We start from the raw sequence: 25,029 nt of genomic DNA on the forward strand, positions 1-25,029 counted from the left end.
GCACTAGAGTTTGGGAACCACTGTTTCAAATACCTCTAATAGCCCCAATCTCCTTCATAGGCCACACGGACCAAGGAAAACTAGTTGAACTGTGAGAGTTTTTTATATACTCTGGATACAAGCCTCTTGTCAGATATATAATTTGCAAATATTTTCTCCCATTTTATGTCATCTTTTCACTTTCATGATGGTGTCCATTGAAACACAAAAGTTTTTAATTTGATGAAGTCCAGTTTATATTTTTGTTGTTGCTTGTGCTTTTGGTGTCGTATCTAAGAATCCATTGCCAAATCCAAAGCCACAAAGACTTGGTTCTGTGTTTTCTTCTAAGAGTTTTATAGTTTTATCTTTTATATGTATCTCTTACACATTAGATCTTTGATACATTTTGAGTTAGTTTTTTATATGGTGTAAGGTAGGGGTCCAATTCATTCTTCTGTACATGGTTATCTAGTCCCTGCACCATTTGTTAAAAGACTATTCTTTTCCTTTACTGAATTGTCTTGGCAACCTTGTCAAAAAATAATTAACTCTAAATATAAGCGTTTATTGCTGGATTCTCAATTCTGTTCCACTGACGTGTACACCGGTCCCTATGCCTCACAGTAGCTTCTTATGCAAGGAAGTATGAGTCCTTCAACTTTGTTATTGTTTTTCAAGATTGTTTAGGCTATTTTAGGTCCCTTGGATTTCCATATGAATTTTAGCATTAGCTTGTCATTTTCCACACAAAAAAAGACTGTTTGGATTTTAATAGGAATTGCATTGAAGCTGTAGATCAATTGAGGGGAGATTTCTATCTCAACAATATGAAGTCTTCTGATTCACGATCATGGGATATCTTTCCATTTATTTAGAGCTTTAATTCTTTGATGTTTTGTAGTTTTTAGCGTGCAAGTCTTGCATTAATTTTGTTAAATTTATTCTTAAGTATTTTACTCTTTTTGATGCTATGGTAAGTGGAATTGTTTCCTTAATTTCATTTTTAGATTGCAAATTGCTAAGTGCATAGAAATACAGTTGATTTTTGTATACTGATCTTATATCCTACAACCTTGCTGAACTCATTTATTAGTTCTAATAGTGTGTGTGTGTGTGTGTGTGTATGGTCAGGCCATTCAAGATGGCTCTTCTCTTGCTCTTTGTACGTCTGCTTTACCCGTCTCTGCTTCACTCACATGACTATCCAATCCCCTTAATTATAGGGCTTAATCAGTAACTGCCTGCATGTTTGCCCCTGCCCCAGCTGCTGGTTTCCCTGGTAACTGATGAGAAAGCGTGATGTTAATTCCCCCTATAAATGGTAAACTCCTCCCTGGCGTAGCGGAGATTTCTGCGGTGTCCTACCTGTTGTCTGCCGTACACAGTGGAGTGACGTTCCAGGACTGTTGGCTTCAGACCTGTAAGATCCCCCTGTCCGGTAAACCATTGATGTCTCTGTGGCTGTGTCTGGGCTCTTTCTTCAGTCTCGAGGCTGAATAATTATAAAGCTTGCAGACCTACGGGGTGCAGTTCAACGATTGTCGAGCTAGCCGGGAGGCTGAGGAAACTCCTGTGAGCACCAAAGTGTTGGGAAATAAGGACAGGTAACGAAAAGTTGTGGGGGTAATCCTGAGGTGGCTGTCCACTAGCACATGGGGCCCTGTGGCTGCTGTCCTTGATGAATGGGGGCTGTCAAGAGAGCCTGGATGGTCAAATTGGGACCCCAAGGTATGGTATCCTACCAAGAGTGATGGAGGAGAGGAAGAAGATTGGGACGAGGTCAGAGGTCCCTTGTCCCACAGGATACAGATGGAGAGCAGCTCCTTTCCCCAGACTGGAGGCAACTGACCACCATGAGAGATGTCTTTCTCTTCTGTTATATCGATGATGTCCTGTTAATCTCAGAGTCTCTGACCAGTTTAGAAACATCAGCCCCATGCTCATGGCTCATCTGACTGCACAGGGATGGCTAGTGAATACAAACGCTTTGTTTAGTCTGCAACGTTACAGCAGGTGGAAGACATTACAAAAGGCCTACTGGAGTCCTGGAGCAACACAAAAAACCACTCTGCAGGATCTAGAACAGCCGTGCACGACATACCGGAACCCCATGGACATCGATGGAGACCAAGGAACCCACCTTACCGGCCATGAAGTTGAGAAATGGGCTGATAAAAGTGACATACACTGGCATTTCCACCTGCCCTACAACCCCACTGCTGCCAGGCTAATCGAAAGGATAAATGGACGATTTAAACAACAACTGAGATGGGAAACTTGCCCTCTCAAGTTTCCAGGAGGCTAATTCAAGCCCTACAAACTAAAACTGAACATCCCAGGAGCTATCATCCCAGTGCCTACGCCATGTTAACCCTGAGGCAACTAGTCAACACCATCCAAGTTCAGCTGTTGACCACCAACGGACCATTGCCAACTGTCGGTCAGGACAATAACTCACTTTTGCCCTTCCACAGGACCTACCCTCAGGGAAACACATTATAAAATGGCCCTGGGACTGGCAGATAAGTCCCCGGTGGTTTGGATTTGCCGCCCTGTGGGCAGTAGGATTGGAAAGATTTCACCTAGCTTCTACCCGGCCCCACCTGAGACTACTAAGGTAATTAATCAGGACGCCCTACTGGAAAAAGGCACCATTATATTATTCTTGTGCTCTGTTGTTATACCGTCTCTCTGTAATTCAGCATCAGCTGGGCTGCGGGGACTGAAGGTGGACAGGCTGTATGGTACAGCAGGCCAGGCAAAAAACCACAGGCGGGGGTATGATCTCAGAATGCTGTTACTGCTTATAATTTGCTTAATGGTCATAATCTCCCCTGTATTGTGCCTGTTGAAACATCACATTCCATCCCTAGCCTCAGTGGAGGGAATCTGTTTGAGGACTGGGCAAAAACAGTGGCCTTACTGCAAACTGAGTCGGATTACTGGGTCTGCAGTAAGATGCCAGAGAAAGCTGACCTCGTTAATGTGACTACGTTGGGGACGACTGCAGACTCTCACCTTCTTCCTGTCCTGCGAGCCAAGCCCCTGGCTTACTCTTGGTACTCCTTAGCTGCTATTGTTTGTGTTGCATTTGTGGTGCTTGTTTGCAGTGCACCTCTGCATACCTGAGCCCAGGGATATCTCAGAAGAGGGGCAGACCAAGACTCTAAGGGTCGTGCAGGGTACTTAGGGGTGGAGTGTATGGTCAGGACACTCCAGGTGGCTGTTCTCTTGCTCTATGTATATTCTCTGCTTGACCAGTGCCTGCTTCATTCACATGACTATCCAATTATCTTAATTATAGGGCTTAATCAGGAACTTGCCCCCTGCCCCAGCCGCTGGTTTCCCTGGTAACTGATGGCCCACCTGACCTCAATTCCCCCCTATAAATGGTAGCCTCTTTCTTCTCCTAGGTAGCAACGATTGCTGCTGTGTCTTGCCTGTTGTCTGCCATACACGGTGGAGGGTTGCTCCAGGACCTTTCGTTTCAACTTGTAAGATCCCCCCCTGGCCAATAAACCATTGGTGTTGCTGTCTCTGTCTCTGGGCTCTTCCCTCTTTCTTGAGACCAGGCAATTACGAGGCTTGAAGGCCTTCAAGGTGCAGCCCAACAGTGTGTGTATTCCTTTGGATTTTCTCTATACAAGGCTATGTCATCTGCCAATGTAGATAGTGTTACTTCCTCTTTTCCAACCTGAATATCGTTTTAGTTTGTTTACCCAATTAAGTTACCCTGGCTAGATCCTCCAGTACAATGTTGGATAGAAGTGGTAAGAGTGGACAGCCTTGACTTGTTCCTGATATTAGGGAGAAGCATTCAGTCTTTCACCATTAAATACAATCTTAGCTGTGGAGTTTTCACAGATGGCCTTGATTGGGTTGTGTGTTTTTTATCATGGAAAGGTGTTGGTATCTTAGTTTGGGCAGCTGTAACAAGTTACCATAGACCAGGTGGCTCAGATAACATTTATTTCTCGAAATTCCAGAGGCGGGGAAGTCCCAGAGAAGGGTGCCAGCATGGCTGGATTACAGTGAGAGACCCCTTCCTGGTCTGTAGGTGGCTATCCTCTTGTGCCTTCATACAGCAAAGAGAGGAGAGAAAGCAAGCTCTTCTTATAAGGGCACTAATCTCATTTATGAGCATTGCACCCTCATGACCTAAGTCCCCGCCTCCTAATAACATCAACATGTGAACTTGGGGGGAATATAAATATTTAATCCATATACAGTTGGATTTTTGTCAAGTTTTATGTCTATTGAGATGATCTTGTGATGTTTGTCTGTTAATAATTAACAGACAAACATCACATGACTTTTTTTCACATGTTAAATGAACCTTGCAATTCTGGGATAAATCCCACTTGTCAGGATGTATAATGCCTTTTATGTGATGCTGGATTCTGTTTACTTGTATTTTCTTGAGGATTTTTCTATTTATAGTAATAAGGGATATTGGTCTGTAGTCTTCTTGTGATGGCTTTTTCTGGTTTGGGTATCAAGATAATACTTTATAGAATGAGTTGGGTGGTGCTGCCTTTTCTGTTTTTGGTAAGAGTTTGTGTTAATTCTTTAAATGTTTGGCAGAATTCTTTAGTGAAGCTCTCTGGTTCTGGACTGTATTGTGGGACTTTTTTTTTTTACTAATTCAACCTCTTTACTTTGTTATAGGTATATTCAGAATTTCTATTTCTTGAGTCAGTTTGTATCTTTCTAGCAATGTGTCCATTTTATTCAGGCTATCTAATTTGTTGGTGTATAATTGTTCATAGTATTTTCTTATCCTCTTTACTTCCATAAGGTCAGTAGGGATTGCCCCCTCTTTCTTTCTTCATTTTAATAATTTGAGTTTACTCTCTTTTTTTTGGCTAAAGGGTTATCAATTTTGTTCTTTCCAAAGAACCAACTTTTGGTCTTTTTTTCTCTATTTTTCTATTCTCTATTTCATTTATTTCCACTTTAGTCTTTGTTTCCTTCCTTTTGCTTGCTTTGGGTTTACTTTGCTCTTTTTCTAGTTTCTTAAAATGGAAAAGCAGATTATTTGAGATTTTTTTTTTTTAAATCATAGGCATTTGTAGCTGTAACTAGCCCTCTAAGTACTGCATTAGGTGCATCCTGTAAGCCTTGGTATACTATGTTTTCATTTTGATTTGTCTCAAAATATTTTCTCATTTCCTTTGTGGTTTCTTTAACTCATTGGCTGTTAAGGAGTGTGTTGTTTAATTTCACATATTTGAATTTTCCAAGTTCCTATCAATTTTTAATTTCATCATCATTGTGGAACATATTTTATGTGATTTCAGTCATCGTTTTAAGTGTACTGAGGCTTTATGGTCTGTATAGTCTTTATGGTCTAACATGGTCTTAGAGAATGTTACACGTACAGTTGAAGAATGTGTATTTTACTGCTTCTGGGTAGAGTGTTCTATAAATGTTAGGTCTAATTGGTTTTGTTTCCTGGCTAGTTCTATACATTACTGAAAATGGGGCATTAAAGTCTCCCACTATTTTTGAATTTTCTGTTTCTCCTTTTAGTTATGTCAGTTTGTTTCATGTTTTTGGTCTATTGTAAGATGCATATGTATTTATAATTATGTCTTCCTGATGGATTGACTCTTACCGTTATAAAATATTCTCCTTTGGTAATTTTGTCTAAATTTTTTGTCAGATATTACAGCAGTATAGCTCCTCCAGCTCTCTTGTGGTTGCTGTTTACATGGTATATCTTTCTCTATCCTTTTACTTTAGACCTATTTGCCTTTGAATCTAAAGTCTGTCTCTTGTAGATAGCACATAGTTGGATGTCTTTCTAAAAACTCATTCTGCTAAGCTCTGTCTTTGATTACAGGGTTTAATCCATTCACATTTAATGTGATTACTGATAAGGTAGGATTTACACCTGCTGTTTTCTATTTGTTTTCGATACATCTTATGTCTTATTTGTTCCTCTATGCCTCCATTCTTATGAGGCATAAGAATGTCCATTCTTTTATGTTTAAAAGATATTTTCTACTTTAACATTTTAATTCCTTTGTTTCTTTTCCTATATATATTTTTAGTTATTTTCTCAGTGATTGCCCTGAGGATTACAATTAACATCTTAATTTATAGCAATCTAGTTCATATTAATACCAACTTCCTAGAAGAAAACAGGGGGGAATAAACTCCTTGACACTGGCTTAGGTGATGATTTTTTGGATTTGACACCAAAAGCAAAGGTGACAACAACAAAAAATTAAACAAGTAGGACTGTATCAAACTAAAAAGCTTCTGCACAGCAGAGGAAACCATCAAAATAAAGAGGCAGGCTACCAAATGGGAGAAAATATTTGCAAGTCATATATCTGATAAGGGTTTAACTTTCAAAATATATAAAGAACTCATACAACTCAACAGCAAAAAAAAAAAAATCTGATTTAAAAATGGGAAGAGGATCTGAATAGAGATTTTTCCAAAGAACACATACAGAAAACCAACAGGTATTGATACATGAAAAGTTGAGCAACATCACTCATCATCAGAGAAATGCAAATCAAAACCATGAGATCTCCCCTCCCACTTATTGGACTGTCTGTTATCAAATAGACAAGAAATAACAAGTATTGGGAAGGATGTGGAGAAAAGGGAACCCTTGTTCACTGTTGGGAATAAATTGGTGCAGCCACTGTGGAAAACAGATGTTCTTCAAAAAAAATAAACTACCATGTGATCCAGCAATTCCACTTCTGGGTATTTATCCAAAGGAAATTTAAAAACTAACTCAAAGATATATGCACCCCTGTGTTCATCTCAGCAATGTTTATAATAGCCAAGACATGGAAGTAACATAGTGTTTGACAGTAGATGAATGGATAAAGAAAATATGTGTGTATATATACAATGGAATATTATTTGGCCATGAAAAAGAAGGAATTTATGCCATTTGTGACATCGTGGATGGACCTTGAGGGCATTATGCTAAGTGAAATAAGTCAGAGAAATACAAATATGATATCACTTATATGTGGAATCTAAAAGCACACAAAACAAAACTTGTAGAGAACAGATTCATTGCCACAGGTGGGATTGGGAGGTGGATGAAATAGGTGAAGGGGTAAAATGTATAAAATTTTTTATAAAATAAGTCATGAGATATAATATACAGTGTGGTGACTACAGCTAATAATACTGTGTGGCATACTTGAAAGTTGCTAAGGATAAATCTTAAGTTCTCATCACAAGAAAAATTTGTAGCTATATAGTGATGAATGCTAACAATACTTATCATGGGATAATTTCACAAAATATACAAAATATTGAATCCTTATGTTGTACACCTGAAACTAATGTTATACGTCAACTATACCTCAATAAAAAAATACCAACTTCAATACTATATAAAAACTTAGCTACTATATAGCTTCATTCCTTCCCCCCCCTTTGTTCTATTGTTACACAAATTATTTCTTTATACATAATGTTCTTTATACATTATTTGCTCTTATTGCTTTATGCAGCTATAATTTAAATCAGATAAGGGGAAAAGTTATAAACAGAAGAACACTTACATCATTTGTATTTATTGATACCTATGCAGTTATATTTACCAGTGCTTTTCTTTCTTTATGTGGATTTGAGTTATTGTCTAGTTTCCTTTCGTGTCAGCCCAAGGGATTCCCTTTAGTATTTCTTGTAGAGCAGATCTACTAGTGACACTCTTTTTGTTTATCTGGGAATATCTTAATTTTTCCATTTTTGAAGCCTAGCTTGACTAGATATAGAATTCTTGGTTGACAGTCTCTTTCAGTCAGCACTTTGAATATATCAGTCTTCTGCCTTCTGGCCTCCATGGTTTCTGATGAGAATCAGCTGTTAATCTTACTGAGAATACTTTGTATGTAGTGAGTCACTTCTCTCTTGCTTACAGGATTCTCTCTGCATTTTTATCTTTAACCTTTTTTATGTCCAAAGGAAAGATGTACACATGCACACAATTTCTCTTCTGATTCCTTCCTGTCCTCATCCCTTCCAGTGTTTAATAGTATTTAAGCTTTCTGTTAGCCACTCTCCTTCACTAGGAAAATACCTTTTCAAAGTTGTCAATAGTGATGACACTTAAGAACTGTGTCGGGCATTGCGAGGGGTATATAAAGTATAAGACTCTTTCTTGTCCTCACAAAGCTCATAATGCTACCACAACACATTAACCCTGAGGAGCTCCTAAGGAATAATGGGAAGCATGAGGAGTCCTTCTCAGTGTGCAGAAAGGCTCCGGGGAATATGCAGAACTCTTCCTTCTGGCTTCTGTGGTGGGGACCTCTCAACCTGTTAATTTTGGGGCATGTTCTGTCTTGCAGGGCACTCAACACAAGCCAGCTGAAGGCCCTGAATATTGAAATGCTGCCAGGATATCGAGATCCCTACTCCTCCAGGCCTCTAACTAGGGGTGAAATTGGCTGCTTCCTTAGCCACTACTCTGTCTGGAAAGAGGTAAATAACGCTTCATTTCAATGTGCAGTTCTTTAATGAGGAGGAAGGGGAGTGGGACCTTGTAGGTGAACTGGGGCCAGATATAAAGTGAACCCATAACTGTTCTGGGAGTGTGCTTGGAAGCTGTCATTGCCTTATGTCTCCCTCTGACACAAGGCCAGTGACAAACAAGGAAGGATAGCCTTGGTGCCACTTGGGATGATGCTAGGGGAAGACACCCACGTTCTGGGGACCACACTCCTAGTGATGCACCCTCATCCTTAGTAGGGATGCCTTGTGTTTATCTAGCATGTCATCATTTATTAAGTGACTCAGTATAAGAAATCACCCGGAAGTCATGTGAGATGGGTTAGGAGAGATGGGCCCATTTTACCCAAGAGAAAATAGTTATCTCGTTCAGGCAAGAAGGGGCAGAGCCAGGACTTGAACCCCTGTCTTACAGATCAGACATTGATAGGGGTGGTATTAAAGTGTGGGGTTCTTGGTTAAGGGTCAGTTCCCACAAGAAAAGAGAGTCCCCAAAGAAAGTCCTCTTGAAAGGGCCTTCTCCCTTTTAATGATCCAGTCTATGCCTATCTTTTTTATTCAAGAAACTTTGTTTTATAGATAAACTTTAAATTTTATAGGAAAAAATATGTAGATCATAAGATACTGGCCAACGACATTTCACAAATTAAATAATACAGCCAGGTTAACCAGCACCTACATCAAGAAACTGGTTACCAGCACCCCAGAAGCACAGCCCTTCTCTGCATTTTTTCCTAGCCATCAGTTCCCCAAGGGTGACCACTCTCCTGACTTCTAACAGCACAGAATAATTTTGTCTACATTTTTCCTTTTATTATGTGTACACACCATGTGGTTCCATTCAATCTCTCAACATTACATTTGTGAGATTCACCTATAACTTTGCATTTAACTGTAGATCATTTACACTCATTGCTGTAAATACACCACAGTTTATGTATCCATTTTACTGTTGATGGACTTTTGCTTAGATTCCAGTTATGAGCTACTACATGTTGTGCTACTATACTTTTGACTTTTTGATAACCTATTTTTTATTAGATAAATAAGTATCAACTTTTCATAAGGTATCTTCCCACTGACCTTTACAGGTAATTGACCGAGAGCTGGAGAAGACTCTTGTTATTGAGGATGATGTGCGTTTTGAACATCAGTTTAAGAAGAAGCTCACGAAGCTGATGGATGATATTGATCGAGTCCAGCTGGATTGGGAACTGATGTGAGTGACAAGATGACAAGCTGTTCAAAGAGTACTGAGAGGCTTTCAGTTCTTTCCAAGGGGCAGAGAGCCCCAGCTCGTAGGAGATGCAGCTCAAGCTTCCACTTACCTGGTTTTCTCTCCATAAATGTTCCCAGAAACAAGAAGTGAGTAGGGGATAACCATTGGATTTTGCATCTCTATGCTCCTCAGGGTGAGAAAGAAACTTTGGGAGATTCTTTGAGACCTGGAGTCTACCTGCAGATCAGGGGCCTTCAGACTGAGTGTTCACCTGGGAACACAGTAGAAATCCACTCATGAACCAGTGTGGTACATGGAAGGAGTATGTAGAGGGAGGACCCATTCAAGGGCAAGGTTCCTGTGTCACACTTGAGCCTCAGCTCCCAGGAGAACAGGTTTCCTCTGTAGCCTCTGATGGTGTGGGAGGTTTGGAAGGTCAGTGGGAGAGCTCCTGTTGGGGAGGGAAGCTGTGCAAACAGGGAGAACACTGAAGTTGGGCTTAGTGGAGGCTCAGAGGCTGTCTTAGAAAAACCAGGCTCATCAAGGGAGTACTGGCTCCAAACTGACAATTTAGTTAATGCTCGTTGTCTGCTACCTCTGGGAATTGAGCTCTCTCTTTTTCTTTTTATGCTAAGATGACACTTTTTACTTCCCTCCAATGAGGCAGAAAGTTCCCAAGCATTATGTTCACTTCCCAGCTGTGTGTCAAAGGCAGTTTCATCAAATCAGAGGCTGTTCCTTTGGAGCAGCTGCAGCAGACAAGCTGTCCCTGCTCCTGCCATCCTTGGAGGGAAACTTAACTGTGGGCCTGGGTGGAATACTTGTTCTCTTAGAAAATGTACCATTCTGAGCTCAAAAGAAACCCAGTAATGGCTCAAGTAACCTGTGGGAAATAGACCCAGGACTATGTAATAAAGAGACTGGCACCCTGTCATGTGATTAGATTCTGCACTGTCTCTTCAGATCATTGTTCCTAAAATCCTCCAGAAGTCCCCGCACCTCAGCCTTTCTGAATCTATGGCTCTGCAGCCTGTGGTTAAGGCCCCACAGGCATGGAGCCCGAAAGCTATTTTATGCTTACATGACATGTGCAAAGGTGATTTTCACTTAAGCCTTGGAATCACAGAGGACTGGACTTGGGCAGTCTAAGGCTTAGAGGTGACATACATCCCAGTTCACTTCCAATTTGGTTGATGCGTTTCTCAGGACAAAGTACCAACAGATCCAAGAAAGAAAAGTTATTGTCCTGGTAAGGATACAGGAAAAAAAGATGTTTCCTAAATTTCCGGGACTGATCAAGTCAAAATATTTCATTGAAATCTATTATGTAATCATAAAGAATTAGTGGTTTCAAATTTTTCACATCTCATTTTCTGAAATGAATAAAGCAAATGTTATTTGAACTCAAAACATGAAACCAGATAGACTGTCTGTGACTGCAGTGTTAAGTTTCTCCAGGAAAAGAAAATAGTAAGTGGGAGGAATAGAACAAGCCATTGAAATCATCTAGGGCAGCATGTCAGTAGAAATATGTGAAAAACATCGTTTAAAGTTTTCTAGTAATCATATTAAAAAGATAAAAATAGGTGAAATTAACTTTAATAATACATTTTATTGAATCCAACATATCAAATATTATTTTAACATATCAATATTTTAAAAGTATTAATGAAATAGTCTATATTCTTTTTTCATACTGTCTTCAAAATTCAGTATGTATTTCATGCATATAACACATGTCAATACAGCTGCTAAATTTTCAACTGTTGAAGTAAACTGTAGTCCTACTGAAATAATACATTTTGTCTAACAGAAAATATTATTTTACACATCTTCGATTTTTTAATTACAATTTGAATCTAGTAAAATTAATAAATTGAGTATAAACTCAGTTCCTCAGTCACTCTGGCCACATCTCAAGTGCTCAGTAGGATTTTCTCTTCCACTTGGTACATGAGAGAAATTCAGGCTCTTTGCTCTGAACAGACATTGGCTGAGAGACAGGTATATTTGTCCTCAGAAGAACTGAAGGTGAACATAGACTTATTCTACAAATCCTAGGATGTTTCGATAAGTGGGATCCCTTGAATGTTGAAAGAGACAGTTTTAGGGCAAAATAGAGCAAGTCAACTTTACCTAGCAGGTAGGAAGCTGGACCTCCTCAACTTGGTCCAGGCAAGTGGAAACAACTAGGCTCCAGACAAAAGTAATGGATCACAGATGCATGAGTAGACTGGGGAAGGTAGGAATGGCTGAGGGTACATCCTGTGTTGCAGGAGTTGTTCATGGAAGACAGGACCCAGGAGGAAGCATAGGCAGAGCTGGGTGAGAGGGAGAAAGCCAGGCAGGTGTTGTCATTCATTCTCCCCTGGAGGAAACCCCCTTGGGGCTACTCTTGGCTTCCTAGGTCTTTTACTGTGGACTATATCCTTCCCAAAGCATTTTCTGTCTTGTGTTTACCACAAGAATTTGGAGAACTGTGCAGAAAATATCAAGTCCCCAGGCTGAAACTCTGGGGACTTGAAAGCAAACTCAGGATTCTCACATCTGGCCTTTGTTGTCCCCTTCCAACCACTGTAAACACAGCTAGAAATCCTATACCATCTTTGGGAAATGATCTGAAAGACCTTTTTTGTCATGAAATGTTTTTTATTTTTATTTTATATTGGAGTATAATGGACTTACAATGTTGTGTTAGTTTCATGTGTATAGCAAAGTGATTAAGTTATAATTTTCAGATTCTTTTCCATATATGTTATTACAAAATATTGAGTATATTTATTTCCCTGTGCTATACAGTAGGTCCTTGCTGATTATCTATTTTATATATAGTAGTGTGTGTGTGTTAATCCCAACTTCCTAATTTATCCCTCCCCTCCACCTTACCCTTTTGGTAACCATAAGTTTGTTTTCTAAGTCTGTGAGTCTGTTTCTATTTTGTAAATAAGTTCGTTTGTATCATTTTTTTGGATTCCACATATAAGTAACATCATATGATATTTGTCTCTCTCTGTCTTAGTTCACTTACTATGACAATCTCTAGGTCCATCCATGTGGCTGCAAATGGCATTATTTCATTTTTTTTTATGACTGAGTAATATTACATTGTATATGTGTACCACATCTTCTTTATCCATTCCTTTGTCAATGGACATTTAGGTTGCTTCCATGTCTTGGCTATTGTAAATAGTGCTGCTCTGAACATTGGCTGCATGTACATTTTTGAATTACGGTTTTCTCCAGATTATATGCCCAGGAATGGGGTTGCTAGATCATATGTAGTTCTATTTTTAGATTTTTAAGTAACCTCCATGCTGTTCTCCATAGTGGTTGTACCAATTTACATTCCCACCAACAGTGTAGAAGGGTTCCCTTTTCTCCCCACCCTCTTTGGCATTTATTGTTTGTAGACTTTTTGATGATGCCCATTCTAACTGGTGTGAGGTGATAGGTCATTGTAGTTTTGATTTGCATTTCTCTAATAATTAGTGATGTTGAGCAGCTTTTCATGTGCTTTTGGCCACCTGTATGTCTTCTTTGGAGAAATGTCTATTTAGATCTTCTGCCCATTTTTGGATTGGGTGGTTTGTTTTTTTGATATTGAGCTGCATGAGCTGTTTGTATATTTTGGAGATTAATCCCTTGTAGTTCACATCATTTGCAAATATTTTCTCCCATTCTGTACATTGTCTTTTTATTTTGTTTATGGTTTCCTTCACTGTGCAAAGGTTTCTAAGTTTAACTAGGTCCCATGTGTCTATTTTTGTCTTTATTTTCATTACTTTAGGAGGTGGAACCAAAGAGACATTGCTATGATTTATGTCCAAAAGCGTTCTGCCTGTTTTCCTCTGTTTTATAGTATCCGGTCTTACATTTAGGTCTTTAATACATTTTGAGTTTATTTTTGTGTATGGTATTAGAGAATGTTCTAGTTTCATTCTTTAACATGTGGCTGTCCAGTTTTCCCAGCACCACTTATGGAAGGGACATCTTTTCTCCATTGTATATTCTTGCCTGCTTTGTTGTAGATTAATTGACCATAGGTGTGTGGGTTTATTTCTGGGCTTTCTGTCCTGTTCCATTGATCTATATGTCTGTCTTTGTGCCAGTAGCATACTTTATAGTATAGCTGGAAGTCAGGGAGCCTGATCCCTCCAGCTCCGTTTTTCTTTCTCAAGATTGTTGTGGCTATTTAGGGTCTTTTGTGTTTCCATACAAATTTTAAGATTTTTTATTCTAAATCTGTAAAACATGCCATTGGTAATTTGATAGGGATTGCATTAAATCTGAAAATTGCCTTGGGTAGTGTAGTCATTTTGACAGTATTGCTTCTTCCAATCCAAGAACATGGTATATCTTGTCATCTTCGATTTCTTTCATCAGTGTCTTATAGTTTTTGGAGTTACAGGTCTTTTGCATTCCTAGGTAGGTTTATTTCTAGGTATTTTATTCTTCTTGAGGCGATGGTAAATGGGATTGTAACCTTAATTTCTCTTTCTGACCTTCTGTTATTAGTGTATAGAAATGCAACAGATTTCTGTGTATTAATTTTGTATCCTGTCACTTTACAGAATTCATTGATGAGCTCTAGTAGTTTTCTGGTAACATCTTTAGGGTTTTCTATGTATAGAGTCATGTCATCTGTAAACAGTGACAGTTTTTTTTTTACTTCTGCTTTTCCAATTCGGATTCCTTTTATTTCTTTTACTTCTCTGATTGCTGTGGAGGACTTCCAAAACTATGTTGAATAAAAGTGGCAAGAGTGAAAATCCTTGTTCCTGATCTTAGAGGAAATGTTTTCAGCTTTTCACCATTAAGTATGATGTTAGCTGTGAGTTTGTCATATATAGCCCTTATTATGTTGAGGTAGGTTCCCTCTATGCCCACTTTCTGGAGAGTTTTTATCATAAATGGATGTGGAATTTTATCAGAAGCTTTTTCTGCATCTATTGAGATGATCATAATGGTTTTTATTCTTCAGTTTGTGAATGTGGTGTATCACACTGATTTGTGGATACTGAAAAATCCTTGTATCCCTGGGATAAATCCCACTCGATCATGGTATATGATCCTGTTAATGTCTTGTTGGATTTTGTTTGCTAATATTTTGTTGAGAATTTTTGTGTCTATGTTCATCAGTGATAATTGGCTTGTAATTTTCTTTTTTTGTCTGGTTTTGGTATCGGGGTGATGGTGGCCTCATAGAATGAGTTTGGGAGTGTTCCTTCTTTTGCAATTTTTGGAACAGTTTCAGAAGGTGTTAACTCTTCTCTAAATATTTGATAGAATTCGCCTGTGAAGCCATCTGGTCTGGGATTTTTGTTTGGGAGTTTTTAAATCACAGTTTCAATTTCAGTACTTGAGATTGGTCTGTTCATATTTTCTATTTCTTCCTGGTTTAGTCTTAGGAGATTGTACCTTTCTAAGAATTTGTCCATTTTATTGGCATATAGTTGATAGTAGTAGTCTCTTGTGATCCTTTGTATTTCTGTGGAGTTGGTTGTAACTTTTCCTTTTTCATTCCTGATTTTATTGATTTGAGCCCTCTCCCTTTTTTTTCTTGTTGAGTCTGGCTGACGTTTTATCAATTTTATCTTTTCAAGGAACCAGCTTTTAGTTTCATTTACCTTTTCTATTGTTTTCTTTGTCTCTATTTCATTTATTTCTGCTCTGAGGTTTATGATTTCTTTCCTTCTACTAACTTTGGGCTTTGTTTGTTCTTCTTTCTCTAGCTGCTTTAGGTGTAATGTTAGGTTGTTTGAGATTTCTCTTGTTTCCTGAGGTAGGGTTGTGTTGCTATAAACTTCCCTCTTAGGACGGCTTTTTCTTCATCTCATAGGTTTTCGATCAATGCATTTTCATTGTCATCTGTCTCTAGGTGTTTTTTGACTTCCTCTTTGATTTCTTCAGTGATCACTTCATTATTAAGTAGTGTATTGTTTAGCCTCCATGCGTTGTGTGTTTTGTTTTGTTTTAGTTTTTTTTTTTCTTGAAGTTGATTTCTAATCTCATAGCATTGTGGTCAGAAGAGATGCTTGATATGATTTCAATTTTCTTAAATTTACCGAGGCTTGCTTTGTGGCACAGCATGTGATCTATCCTGGAGAATGTTCCATGTGCACGTGAAAAGAATGTGTCTTCTGCTTTAGGACAGAATGCTCTATAAATATCAATTAAGTCTATCTGGTCTGTTGTGTCATTTAAGGCCTGTGTTTCTTACTGATTTTCTGTGTGGGTGATCTGTCCATCGATGTAAGTGGAGTGTTAAAGTCCCCCACTATTATTGTGTTACTATTGATTTCTCCTGTTATGGCTGTTAGCATTTGCCTTATGTATTGAGGTGTTCCTATGTTGGGTGCATATATATTTACAATTGTTATATCTTCTTCTTGGATTGATCCCTTGATCATTATGTAGTGTCCTTCTTTGTCTCTTGTAATAGTCTTTATTTTAAAGTCTATTTTTTCTGATATGAGAATTTCTACTCCAGCTCTCTTGATTTCCATTTGCATGGAATATCTTTTTCCATCCCCTCACTTTCAGTCTGTATGTGTCCCTAGGTCTGAAGTGGGTCTCCTGTAGACAGCATATATATGGGTCTTGTTTTCGTATCCATTCAGCCCATCTATGTCTTTTGGTTGGAGCATTTAATCCGTGTACATTTAAGGTAATTATCTATATGTATGTTCTTGTTGCCAGTTTGTTAATTGTTTTGGATTTGTTTTTGTAGGTCTTCATTCTTTCCTCTTTTGTTCTCTTGTGATTTGATGACTATCTTTAGTGTTTTATTTGGATTCCTTTTTCTTATTTGTGTGTATATCTATTGTAGATTTTTTTTTGTTTGTGGTTACAATGATATAGCAGTCTATATAAATACAAGATTGTTTTAAGTTGCTGGTCTCTTAATTTCAAGTACATTTCATATATCCTGTATTTGTACTCTCCTCTTCTCATGATTGCTGGTTTTAATACCATATTTGTGTGTGGATGATTTCCTACCTTTATTGTATGTTTGCCTTTACTGGTGAGCTTTCCCATTCATACTTTTCTTGTTTCTAGTTGTGGCCTTTTCTTTTCCACCTAGAGAAGTTCCTTTAGTATCTGTTGTAAAGCTGGTTTGGTGCTGGTGAATTCTCTTAGCTTTTGCTTGTCTGTAAAGCTTTTAATTTGTCCATCAAATCTGAATGAGAGCCTTGCTGGGTAGAGTATGCTTGGTTGTACCTTTTTCCCTTTCATTACTTTAAGTATATCATGCCACTAATGGCCTGCAGAGTTTCTCCTGAAAAATCAGGTTATAACCTTATGGGGATTCCCTGTATGTTATTTGTTGCTTTTCCCTCATTGCTTTTAATATTTTATCTTTGTTTTTAATTTTTCTCAATTTGACTATTATGTGTCTTGGCATGTTCCTCCTTGGGTTTATCCTCTATGTACTCTCTGCACTTCCTGGACTTGGGTGACTGCTTCCTTTCCCATGTTAAGGAAGCTTTCAGCTATTATCTTTTCAAATATTTTCTCAGGCCCTTTCTCTTTCTCTTCTCCTTTTGGGACCACTATAATGTGAATGTTTATGAGTTTAATGTTGTCCCAGAGGGCTCTTAAACTGTCCTCATTTCTTTTCATTCTTTTTTATTTATTCTGTTCTGCAGCAGTGATTTCCAATAGTCTGTCTTCCAGCTCACTTATCCTTTCTTCTGCCTCATTCATTCTACTATTGATTGCTTCTAGTCAATTTTTCATTTCAGTTATTGTATTGTTCAACTTTGTTCTTTATATCTTCTAGTCCTTTGTTAAATATTTCTTGTATCTTCTCAGTCTGTGCCTCCATTCTTTTTCTGAGATCTTGTATCCTCTTTACTATCATTACTCTGAATTCTTTTTCAGGTAGATTGCCTATCTCCACTTCACTTAGTTGCTCTTCTGGGGTTTTATCTTGTTCCTTCGTCTGGAATGTACTCCTCTGCCATCTCATTTTGTCTAACTTTTTGTGCAGTCTGTCTTCCACAGGCTGCAGGATTATAGTTCCTCTTGCTTCTGGTGTCTGCCCCTTGGTGGGCAAGGCTGGTCTAGAGGCTTGTTCAGGCTTCCTGGTGGCAGGGACTGGTACCTGCCTACTGGTGGGTGGAGCTGGGTCTTGTCTCTCTGGTGGGCAGGGTTGTGTCAAGGGGTGTGTTTGGAGGCAACTGTGGGCTCAGGAAGACTTTAGGCCTACAGGCTCTTGTGTGGGGCCAGTTCTTGGTGTCAAAATGGCAGCCTCCAGGAGAGCTCATACCAATGAATACTCCCCAGTACCTCCACCACCAGTGTCCTTGTCACCACAGTGAGCCACAGCCTCTTTCCTGCCTACTCAGGAGACCCTCCAAGACCATCAGGTAGCTCTGCCCCAGGCTCCTCTGAAGTCATTGCTTTTGCCCTAGGTCCCACTGTGCATGAGACCTTGTGTGCATCCTCCAAGAGTGGAGGTTCTGTTTCTCCCAGTTCTGTGGAGTTTCTGTAATCAAGCCCTGCTGGCCTTCAAAGCCAAATGCTGTGGGGGCTCTTCCTCCTAATGTCAGAGTGCCCAGAACAGGGAGCCTGATGTGGGGCTCAGAACTCTCACTCCTGTGGGAGAACCACTGCAATATAATTATTTTCCAGTTTGTGGGTCACCCACCCAGTGGGTATGGGATTTGATTGTATCACAAATGTACCCCTCCTACCATCTTGCTGTGGCTTCTTCTTTGTCTTTGGATGTAGAATATCATTTTTGGTAGGTTCCAGTCTTTTTAGTTGGTGGTTGTTCAGCAGTTAGTTGTGATTTTGGTGTTTTTGTGAGAGGAGGTGAGCTCAAGTCCTCCTATTCTGCCATCTTGTCTCGAACCTCTGAAAGGTCTTTTAATCTCTACATCTCAACTTTCACGCTACAACAGTCTGCTAGGCAAGAATAGTTGGGATGTTGATAAGTGGAGCCACAGAAATGGCCCCATTGATGGGAGATGACAGCCATGGTTGATGTGATGTGCCTTGTTGTGTGATACATTTAAATAAGACACACTTGGTCCAAGCTTTCAAAAGTCTGCAAAGCTGTGCTCCATTCTTATGGATGTCTAATACTAAAATTGGAATTTTCTCCTCCACCCATTTCCTTTTAGTTATATTGGCAGGAAGAGGATGCAACTAAAAGAGCCAGAGAAAGCTGTGCCCAATGTGGTAAATCTGGTCGAAGCTGACTATTCTTACTGGACTCTGGGCTATGTCATCTCTCTGGAAGGAGCACAGAAGCTTGTTGGAGCCAATCCTTTTGGGAAGATGCTACCAGTGGATGAGTTTCTGCCAATCATGTACAACAAGCATCCTGTGTGAGTTACCCTGAACTGCCTGCCTATCCCTTGAGCACAATCCATTCATCAATTATGCTACTTGGTTTCTGGGTAATACTTAATATATTTTAAGGGGTACTACTTTCCTAAGTGATCTTTCCATAATCATGACCCAGAGAGGCCGATTTGAGTGATTATCCCCTTTTACAGATGGGGAAGATGAGGCAGAAATGGTGAGTCTTGCATAGGAGTCCTCTTTAATACCCAGCGGGTAGTTTAACTGGACGTAATCTGCTCAGTCCTCTCATCTCTGATTTTCTTACTTCCATAAACCCATATACACCTCAAGGTGAAGGTCATCTTCCTAAACACCTCAGATTTTTCTGTTCATTTCTTAGTTCATTGAGTGTACTGTTGGCCAGGCAGTAGCTCACAGGCTAGTCGGGAACCCAGACTCGAGAACAGTCATTGTGATATATTGTGATACCTGCAATCACAGAGATGTGTTAGAGGCTCAGAGAGAGTGGAGGTGGCCTCTGAGCAAGGTGTCCATAGAAGAAGGCAGTGTGATGCTAGAGTTCCTGTAGCCTGGGGGTTCACTCTGACGTAGTGCTTATCAAGGGCATGGTAAATTATGGGTTTATGTGTCAGTCTCCCCAATAACCTATGAGCCCCTGAGGCAGGAACCATCTTTTATCTCTGTGTCCTTAGAGCCTAGTCCAAACTCTATACATAATAGCTGCTTGATCAGTGCTTCCTTAAATTCATTACTGGAGCAGAAGACCAGGTTCTAACCTTGGCTTCTTCTCTCAGTTGCTGGGTGATTCCTCCCTAGATGGTCTTCATGTTAGCAGTTGAGTGTTCTTGTCCTGCATCTTGCTCATTTTGTCTCCTGTCTTCAGTAAAGATGGACAACATGTCGGAGACTGATTTTTATCTCTGCTTCCCAACATAAACATGGAGGTCAATCATCATCCCCTCAACAGAAAGGAAATTGAGACCTAGCAGCCAAGCAGATGTCACCTCATGTAATCTGCACAGGAGCCCTGGGAGGGAGGGCAAGTCATCCCTCCACTTTACACTCACTTGTCGCTGGAATGCAAAGCCATGCTGGTGTGCCTCCAAGCCTACACCACATCACTCAACCCTTCATTGCCATCCAGCTCCCAGCCGTCTAATTTATTAATCCAGGAACAGAGCATTTTTCTACAAAGTGATCACATTTATTTATTATTATGGTCCAACAGAGCTTAATCCTTAATTTTTAGAATAAGACCTGAAATTCATTTTTAAACTAGTCTATCCAAATACAACAGAAACATCCTGACCTTTTTCTTTGTGCATTTGTTTAGACCATCTGAAAGCTTTTAAAGAAAACTGTATTGTGTTCGTAGACTAAAATTTTCCATACAGGAACACAACTTGAAAAATAATCAAATGAATCTGTGAGAATTTAAGAGATAACAAGTGGGGCTCTTTTCCCCTGTTCTGTAAGTGTCCTGCCCCCTCACCCACCTGTACACCTCTTGTTTTCAGTGCTGAGTACATGGAGCATTACGAATCCAGGGACTTGAAAGCCTTCTCTGCAGAACCCTTGCTCATCTACCCAACACACTACACAGGCCAGCCAGGGTATCTGAGTGACACGGAGACCTCAACCATCTGGGACAATGAGACAGTGGCCACTGACTGGGACAGGACACATGCCTGGAAGTCCAGGAAGCAAGGTCACATCTACCGCAATGCCAAGAACACAGAGGCCCTGCCACCGCCAACCTCCCTGGACACTGTGCCTTCGAGAGATGAGTTATGAGGGCTCCATGGGGGGTTTACTGCCCTTTGGTTTTCCTAATGGGCTGTTGATGTGTTTGTTCCAGTTTCTTTTCATGGTCACGATCATCTAACCAAAGTGGTCTAATGTGATTGATCAAAATTAGTATATTTTGACAGGGGAAGAGAATAGGGAAACTAAACCCAAATTTCCTAGATGGCTAGAAAATAGGCTTTATGGCAACCATTAAGATGAACTTCAATCCAGACACCTTGTCCCTCAGTTCATTACCCATATGATACTGGTTCTCACATTGAGGTTGAACAGCATGGCTCAGAGATTCGTCCAAGGGAAAGGTGATCACCACACTATCACGTCAATAAATGGGTAGGCCTGGCAGCCAAGTCAACTGGACCACATCTGTTGGTCTAGTGGGCCCATTTTATGTCATAGATGTGACCTTGAAAACTTGAGTATGTTCCAAGTTCGGGGTGTGGGGGAGGGGGAATCAGATCATTTAAAATCAAATTAATTGGGCTTTTTCTTTAAAGGCATTTGCCGTGAGCCTTATTACAAAGTGACTTTTTCATCTTAGTCCCCGTTATCCAACAGGGATGGGTATTTGGGTCTGTGTGTGACTTGGCATTTGACTATCATGGCCATTGAAGCTCCCATGAAGAGGTGTCCATTTTGCCATGAGCATATAGTTTCATAGATATTTGAGGGTTTGTGTAGATATTTGAGGAAAGCACTCAAACTTTGGCTTTCTTTATTATGGTCGCTTGAGTTGGGATGCTCTATTTATGAAGATAAATTTAATATATAAGGGGCTGGGACTGGTGTGTAATTGCTGTCCCGGGGGGTTCATGTGCTGCCCCAGCACGTCAGACTGTCCTCTCCACCCTGAGCCTGGGAGTGAGTTGCAGGTGTGAGTTTTATGAGTCACTGTTAAGAGGCAGAGCACATCTTTAGGCCAGAAACTGTCCTTGCCTGGGATTTTCATTCTATTTTGAATTATTTATTTTACAAAATGTGGGGGAAATGTCTGTAGGATAAGGCAGAGAAACATATGTGTTAGGCTTTTATTGCCCCCTGGGAAGTGGTGAGTGTAGACACATTGGTTCCAGAATCTGGTTCTTCTGCATTTCCCAGCCTGACTCTTACAAGGAGGCCTGTTGAGTGGGAGATTCTAACCTTCTGGAAACAAATGATTCTCCACCTCAGGCGAGAGACCTTGGTTAGAAACAATGGACTGATCAACTGATTTAGACCAACAACCAGGGAAGCCTTGGAGTCAGGATCCTGGGCAGACCACCTCTCTGCTTTCTTCATAAATGGATTTTATGTAAAATGCAGAGTTGGACTACATCATCTGTTTCAGCTCCACAATCTGTGATCCTTGGATATCTCATGATGGTTTGTTTTAGGTTTCTGTTCTCATGCCTGCAAGCAGTAAAACTTGGTCTCCAGAAATCCCCTCCCCAAGCATCCTGTCCACACACGCTCCTCTCTCCGTGTCCTGGGTGTTGACTCTGAGCTTCATGCTTTGGAGCAGAACCCGTTGGTGGCCTTGCTGGGTGCACCAAGCTTCCTGCTCCCCATGAGGGCCCCAGGCTGCAGGACAACCCGGCAGCTTCCTTCCACAGAACACCAACCTTGGCCTTCCCTCTTGACTTAGGGTTGGTTCTTCTGCATTGACCAATAAGCCAGGAGACTGAGGGAAGGGATCTCAGCTGCCTGATTTTTACTGCTTAGACATAGCTATCAGAGCTTGACTCTTTGTCTAGAAAAACAGAGCATCTGGGGAGCTAGTGAAAAACCCTTAGGCGATTCCTAAGGTTTCCTTGGGTATGCTGTACTTCATTTGCGTATTTGAGTGTGTGCAGATATGTGTGAATTTCATGTTTTGTTTTTTTTTAAAGGGGTGGGTGGAGGCTGAGGTATTGGGAGTAGAGGAAGATTTAATTAATTTTTGTGTGGTTATGTTTCATAGAGAACATTGGTGGTTTTTTTTTTTTCTTTTTCCCTGTCAGCTGGTCTGGTGGGTTTATGAATTCCCTTTTTTTTTTTTTTTTTTAATTCTCATTCTTAAAAGACATTGTTCATAAATTCTAGAATTTTAGATGAGGACTGTTCTACTGTGAATAAAATTCTGGCTCTGTTAGCCCAGCCGTTGCTTTTCTCCACTCAGGTCTAGAATCCCAAGCAGTGTTCTTTCATTGTGAACATTGTGAGCTGCAGACGCAGCTTTTCTTTAGAAGGTCATCTCTTCAGCAATCCAGGGATTCCTTGACCTCATTATTCTTTCCTGCCTCCCGTCTAGCCTTAAGTCAAGACATTAGACCTTTGCGGTGTCAGAGGACTTTGCCTCCGTCATGGCACCTGCTGTCTGCCTCTGGAAGTTAAACCCTCTCTGGATCTTGAGATCCAAGGTGTAATCTTCTGGATGGCCGGCCCTGACTTCAGCAGTGCTGGTGCTGCTAAGCGTGGACTGAGTGTGTACAATGTGCAGACGACACACTGCACGGGCCTTGCTTTGTTCACTGGGGCCTGCTCCAGGAACTCTGGAAAACAAGAGCCAGCATCCCAGCATCCTACACTGTCTGTCATGCTCTGTCATTTCAGGGTGGGGAAGTGATAAACTACTTGCCTTCTAGAGCACTTTGTGAAAAATTTAAAAACGTGCAACTCTATGATTGTTCATTGGTTCCTCCAACGCTGGTCAACAGCCAACACTGCTGGAATTTCCAGGTCTGCACCGGCCAAGGATGTCAGAGGCCAAAGGTAATCGTCACTGCTGTGCAATCCCTGTGGCAAAGAACAGAGGGTGGTCACCAGCCTTCCTGTCCAGTGGGATATGTTTTAGACTGCTGGAGAGGTGGGTAAGCCAAAAAGAATTCTAGGCCTCCAGTGGGAGGGTGATTGACGGAGGATTCATTTTGCATTTCTGTGCTATTGGTCAGCCTATCTATCCATTCATCAAAAGATACTGAAATGCTTGTCCCAGGCCAAAGAGATTTATCTTGGGGCAAAAAAAGGAGAACCCATGTTGGCCTCAATGACCCCCTGTATTTCAGCTCAGGCTCCCCCAAAACCTCAAAAACCAGGTGTGAGCGCTCCCTTGTTTTAGGCCCTGTGCTGGGCACTGAGATGCTCAGAGGTCTAGAAAAGATCCCTACTGCTGTGGCATCTGTGGTCCAAGGGAGCAGCCATGTAAGCAGGATGGCTTTCTTTCAGAGGCTGGAACAAAAGGGGCCATAGGACCCAGGGAACCTGGTTCTGCTGAGGATGGGGTCATGGGAGGCAGATTTGCTGGGAATGTGACAGTTGTGTTGGGTTTGGGGCTGTGGAAGGGCCTACTAGGGAGTAATGGGGAGCTGGGTAGGACCAAAGAGTCAGCTATGTGTTGGGGTTATTGACAGGAAACAGTCTTGAGAGCCGATAATGACGGCAAGGCGGCTACCCTCCTGCTCCAGACTATTCTCACGAATGCAGAGGCCGTTGTTTCTGGGGGGAATTCTAAGTTTCGTTGCTTTCCTGACAGACAATGCAGAGATTTCCAGTAAAATGCTGGTGTCGGAAACAAAATTCCCATTCAGCTACACACATGGGAATATTTTCACTTACAGTTGGAACAAATCCATCTAATTAGTAACTGTAAGATAAAGGTGAGTTTTCCCAAGAGGCTTCTACAATGTGCTTTCAAGACATTCTTTCCAAGTAAGTGATCTTTATGACTGACAAGAAATTAATTCAGTGAGGATTTAACTAATGACAAAGTGAGAGTTAAAGTGAGGCTGGTCATTTGATAAAATAGCATGTCATGGATGATCTGTTCAGAAACCTCAGCACAGGCAGCCTTGGAAATAATCATTTCACCCACATTTTATGTTTTGTGGCGATGTTTGTTATCTCAGAGAGAACCTTCCTTCCCTGGAGACTTCCTGATTAAATGTGTCAGTGGGAGGGGAGCCAGGAGGAGAGAGCAGTGACATGGGAGGGGACTCCCTGTGAGTGGGCTGATGGCATTCCCTAAATCGAGCAGGGTGGCTGAGACAAGGGTGAAGAGTCTGGCCAGTGGTGGCCAGTATGTTGTTTTTGGTTTTGTTTTTGCCTGCTTGGAAAAGAGAGAAATGATAGGTTTTAGTACATTGTGTTAACAGATTACATAGAAAATGGTGCCTTCTCTTTAACTTTTAATTAAAAAAAATTTTTTTATTGAAATATAGTTGATTTACAATGTTATGTTAGTTTCAATGTACAGT

General features: G+C 40.5%; 1 protein-coding gene across 1 annotated transcript in view; it reads left to right on the plus strand.

The window, feature by feature from the left end:
• COLGALT2 (collagen beta(1-O)galactosyltransferase 2) overlaps window positions 1–25,029 on the plus strand; it is a 69,891-nt gene extending 44,862 nt beyond the window's left edge. The window contains exons 8-11 of the mRNA XM_029230991.1: window positions 8,316–8,448; window positions 9,567–9,694; window positions 18,826–19,032; window positions 20,530–25,029. Of these exons, the coding sequence (XP_029086824.1) occupies window positions 8,316–8,448; window positions 9,567–9,694; window positions 18,826–19,032; window positions 20,530–20,806 (745 nt within the window). The 3' untranslated portion in view covers window positions 20,807–25,029. The remainder of the gene's footprint in view (window positions 1–8,315; window positions 8,449–9,566; window positions 9,695–18,825; window positions 19,033–20,529) is intronic.

This window comes from Monodon monoceros, unplaced genomic scaffold (assembly GCF_005190385.1).
Source record: "Monodon monoceros isolate NGI ecotype Baffin Bay Population unplaced genomic scaffold, NGI_Narwhal_1 Super_Scaffold_18, whole genome shotgun sequence".
NCBI classification, from domain to species: domain Eukaryota; kingdom Metazoa; phylum Chordata; class Mammalia; order Artiodactyla; family Monodontidae; genus Monodon; species Monodon monoceros.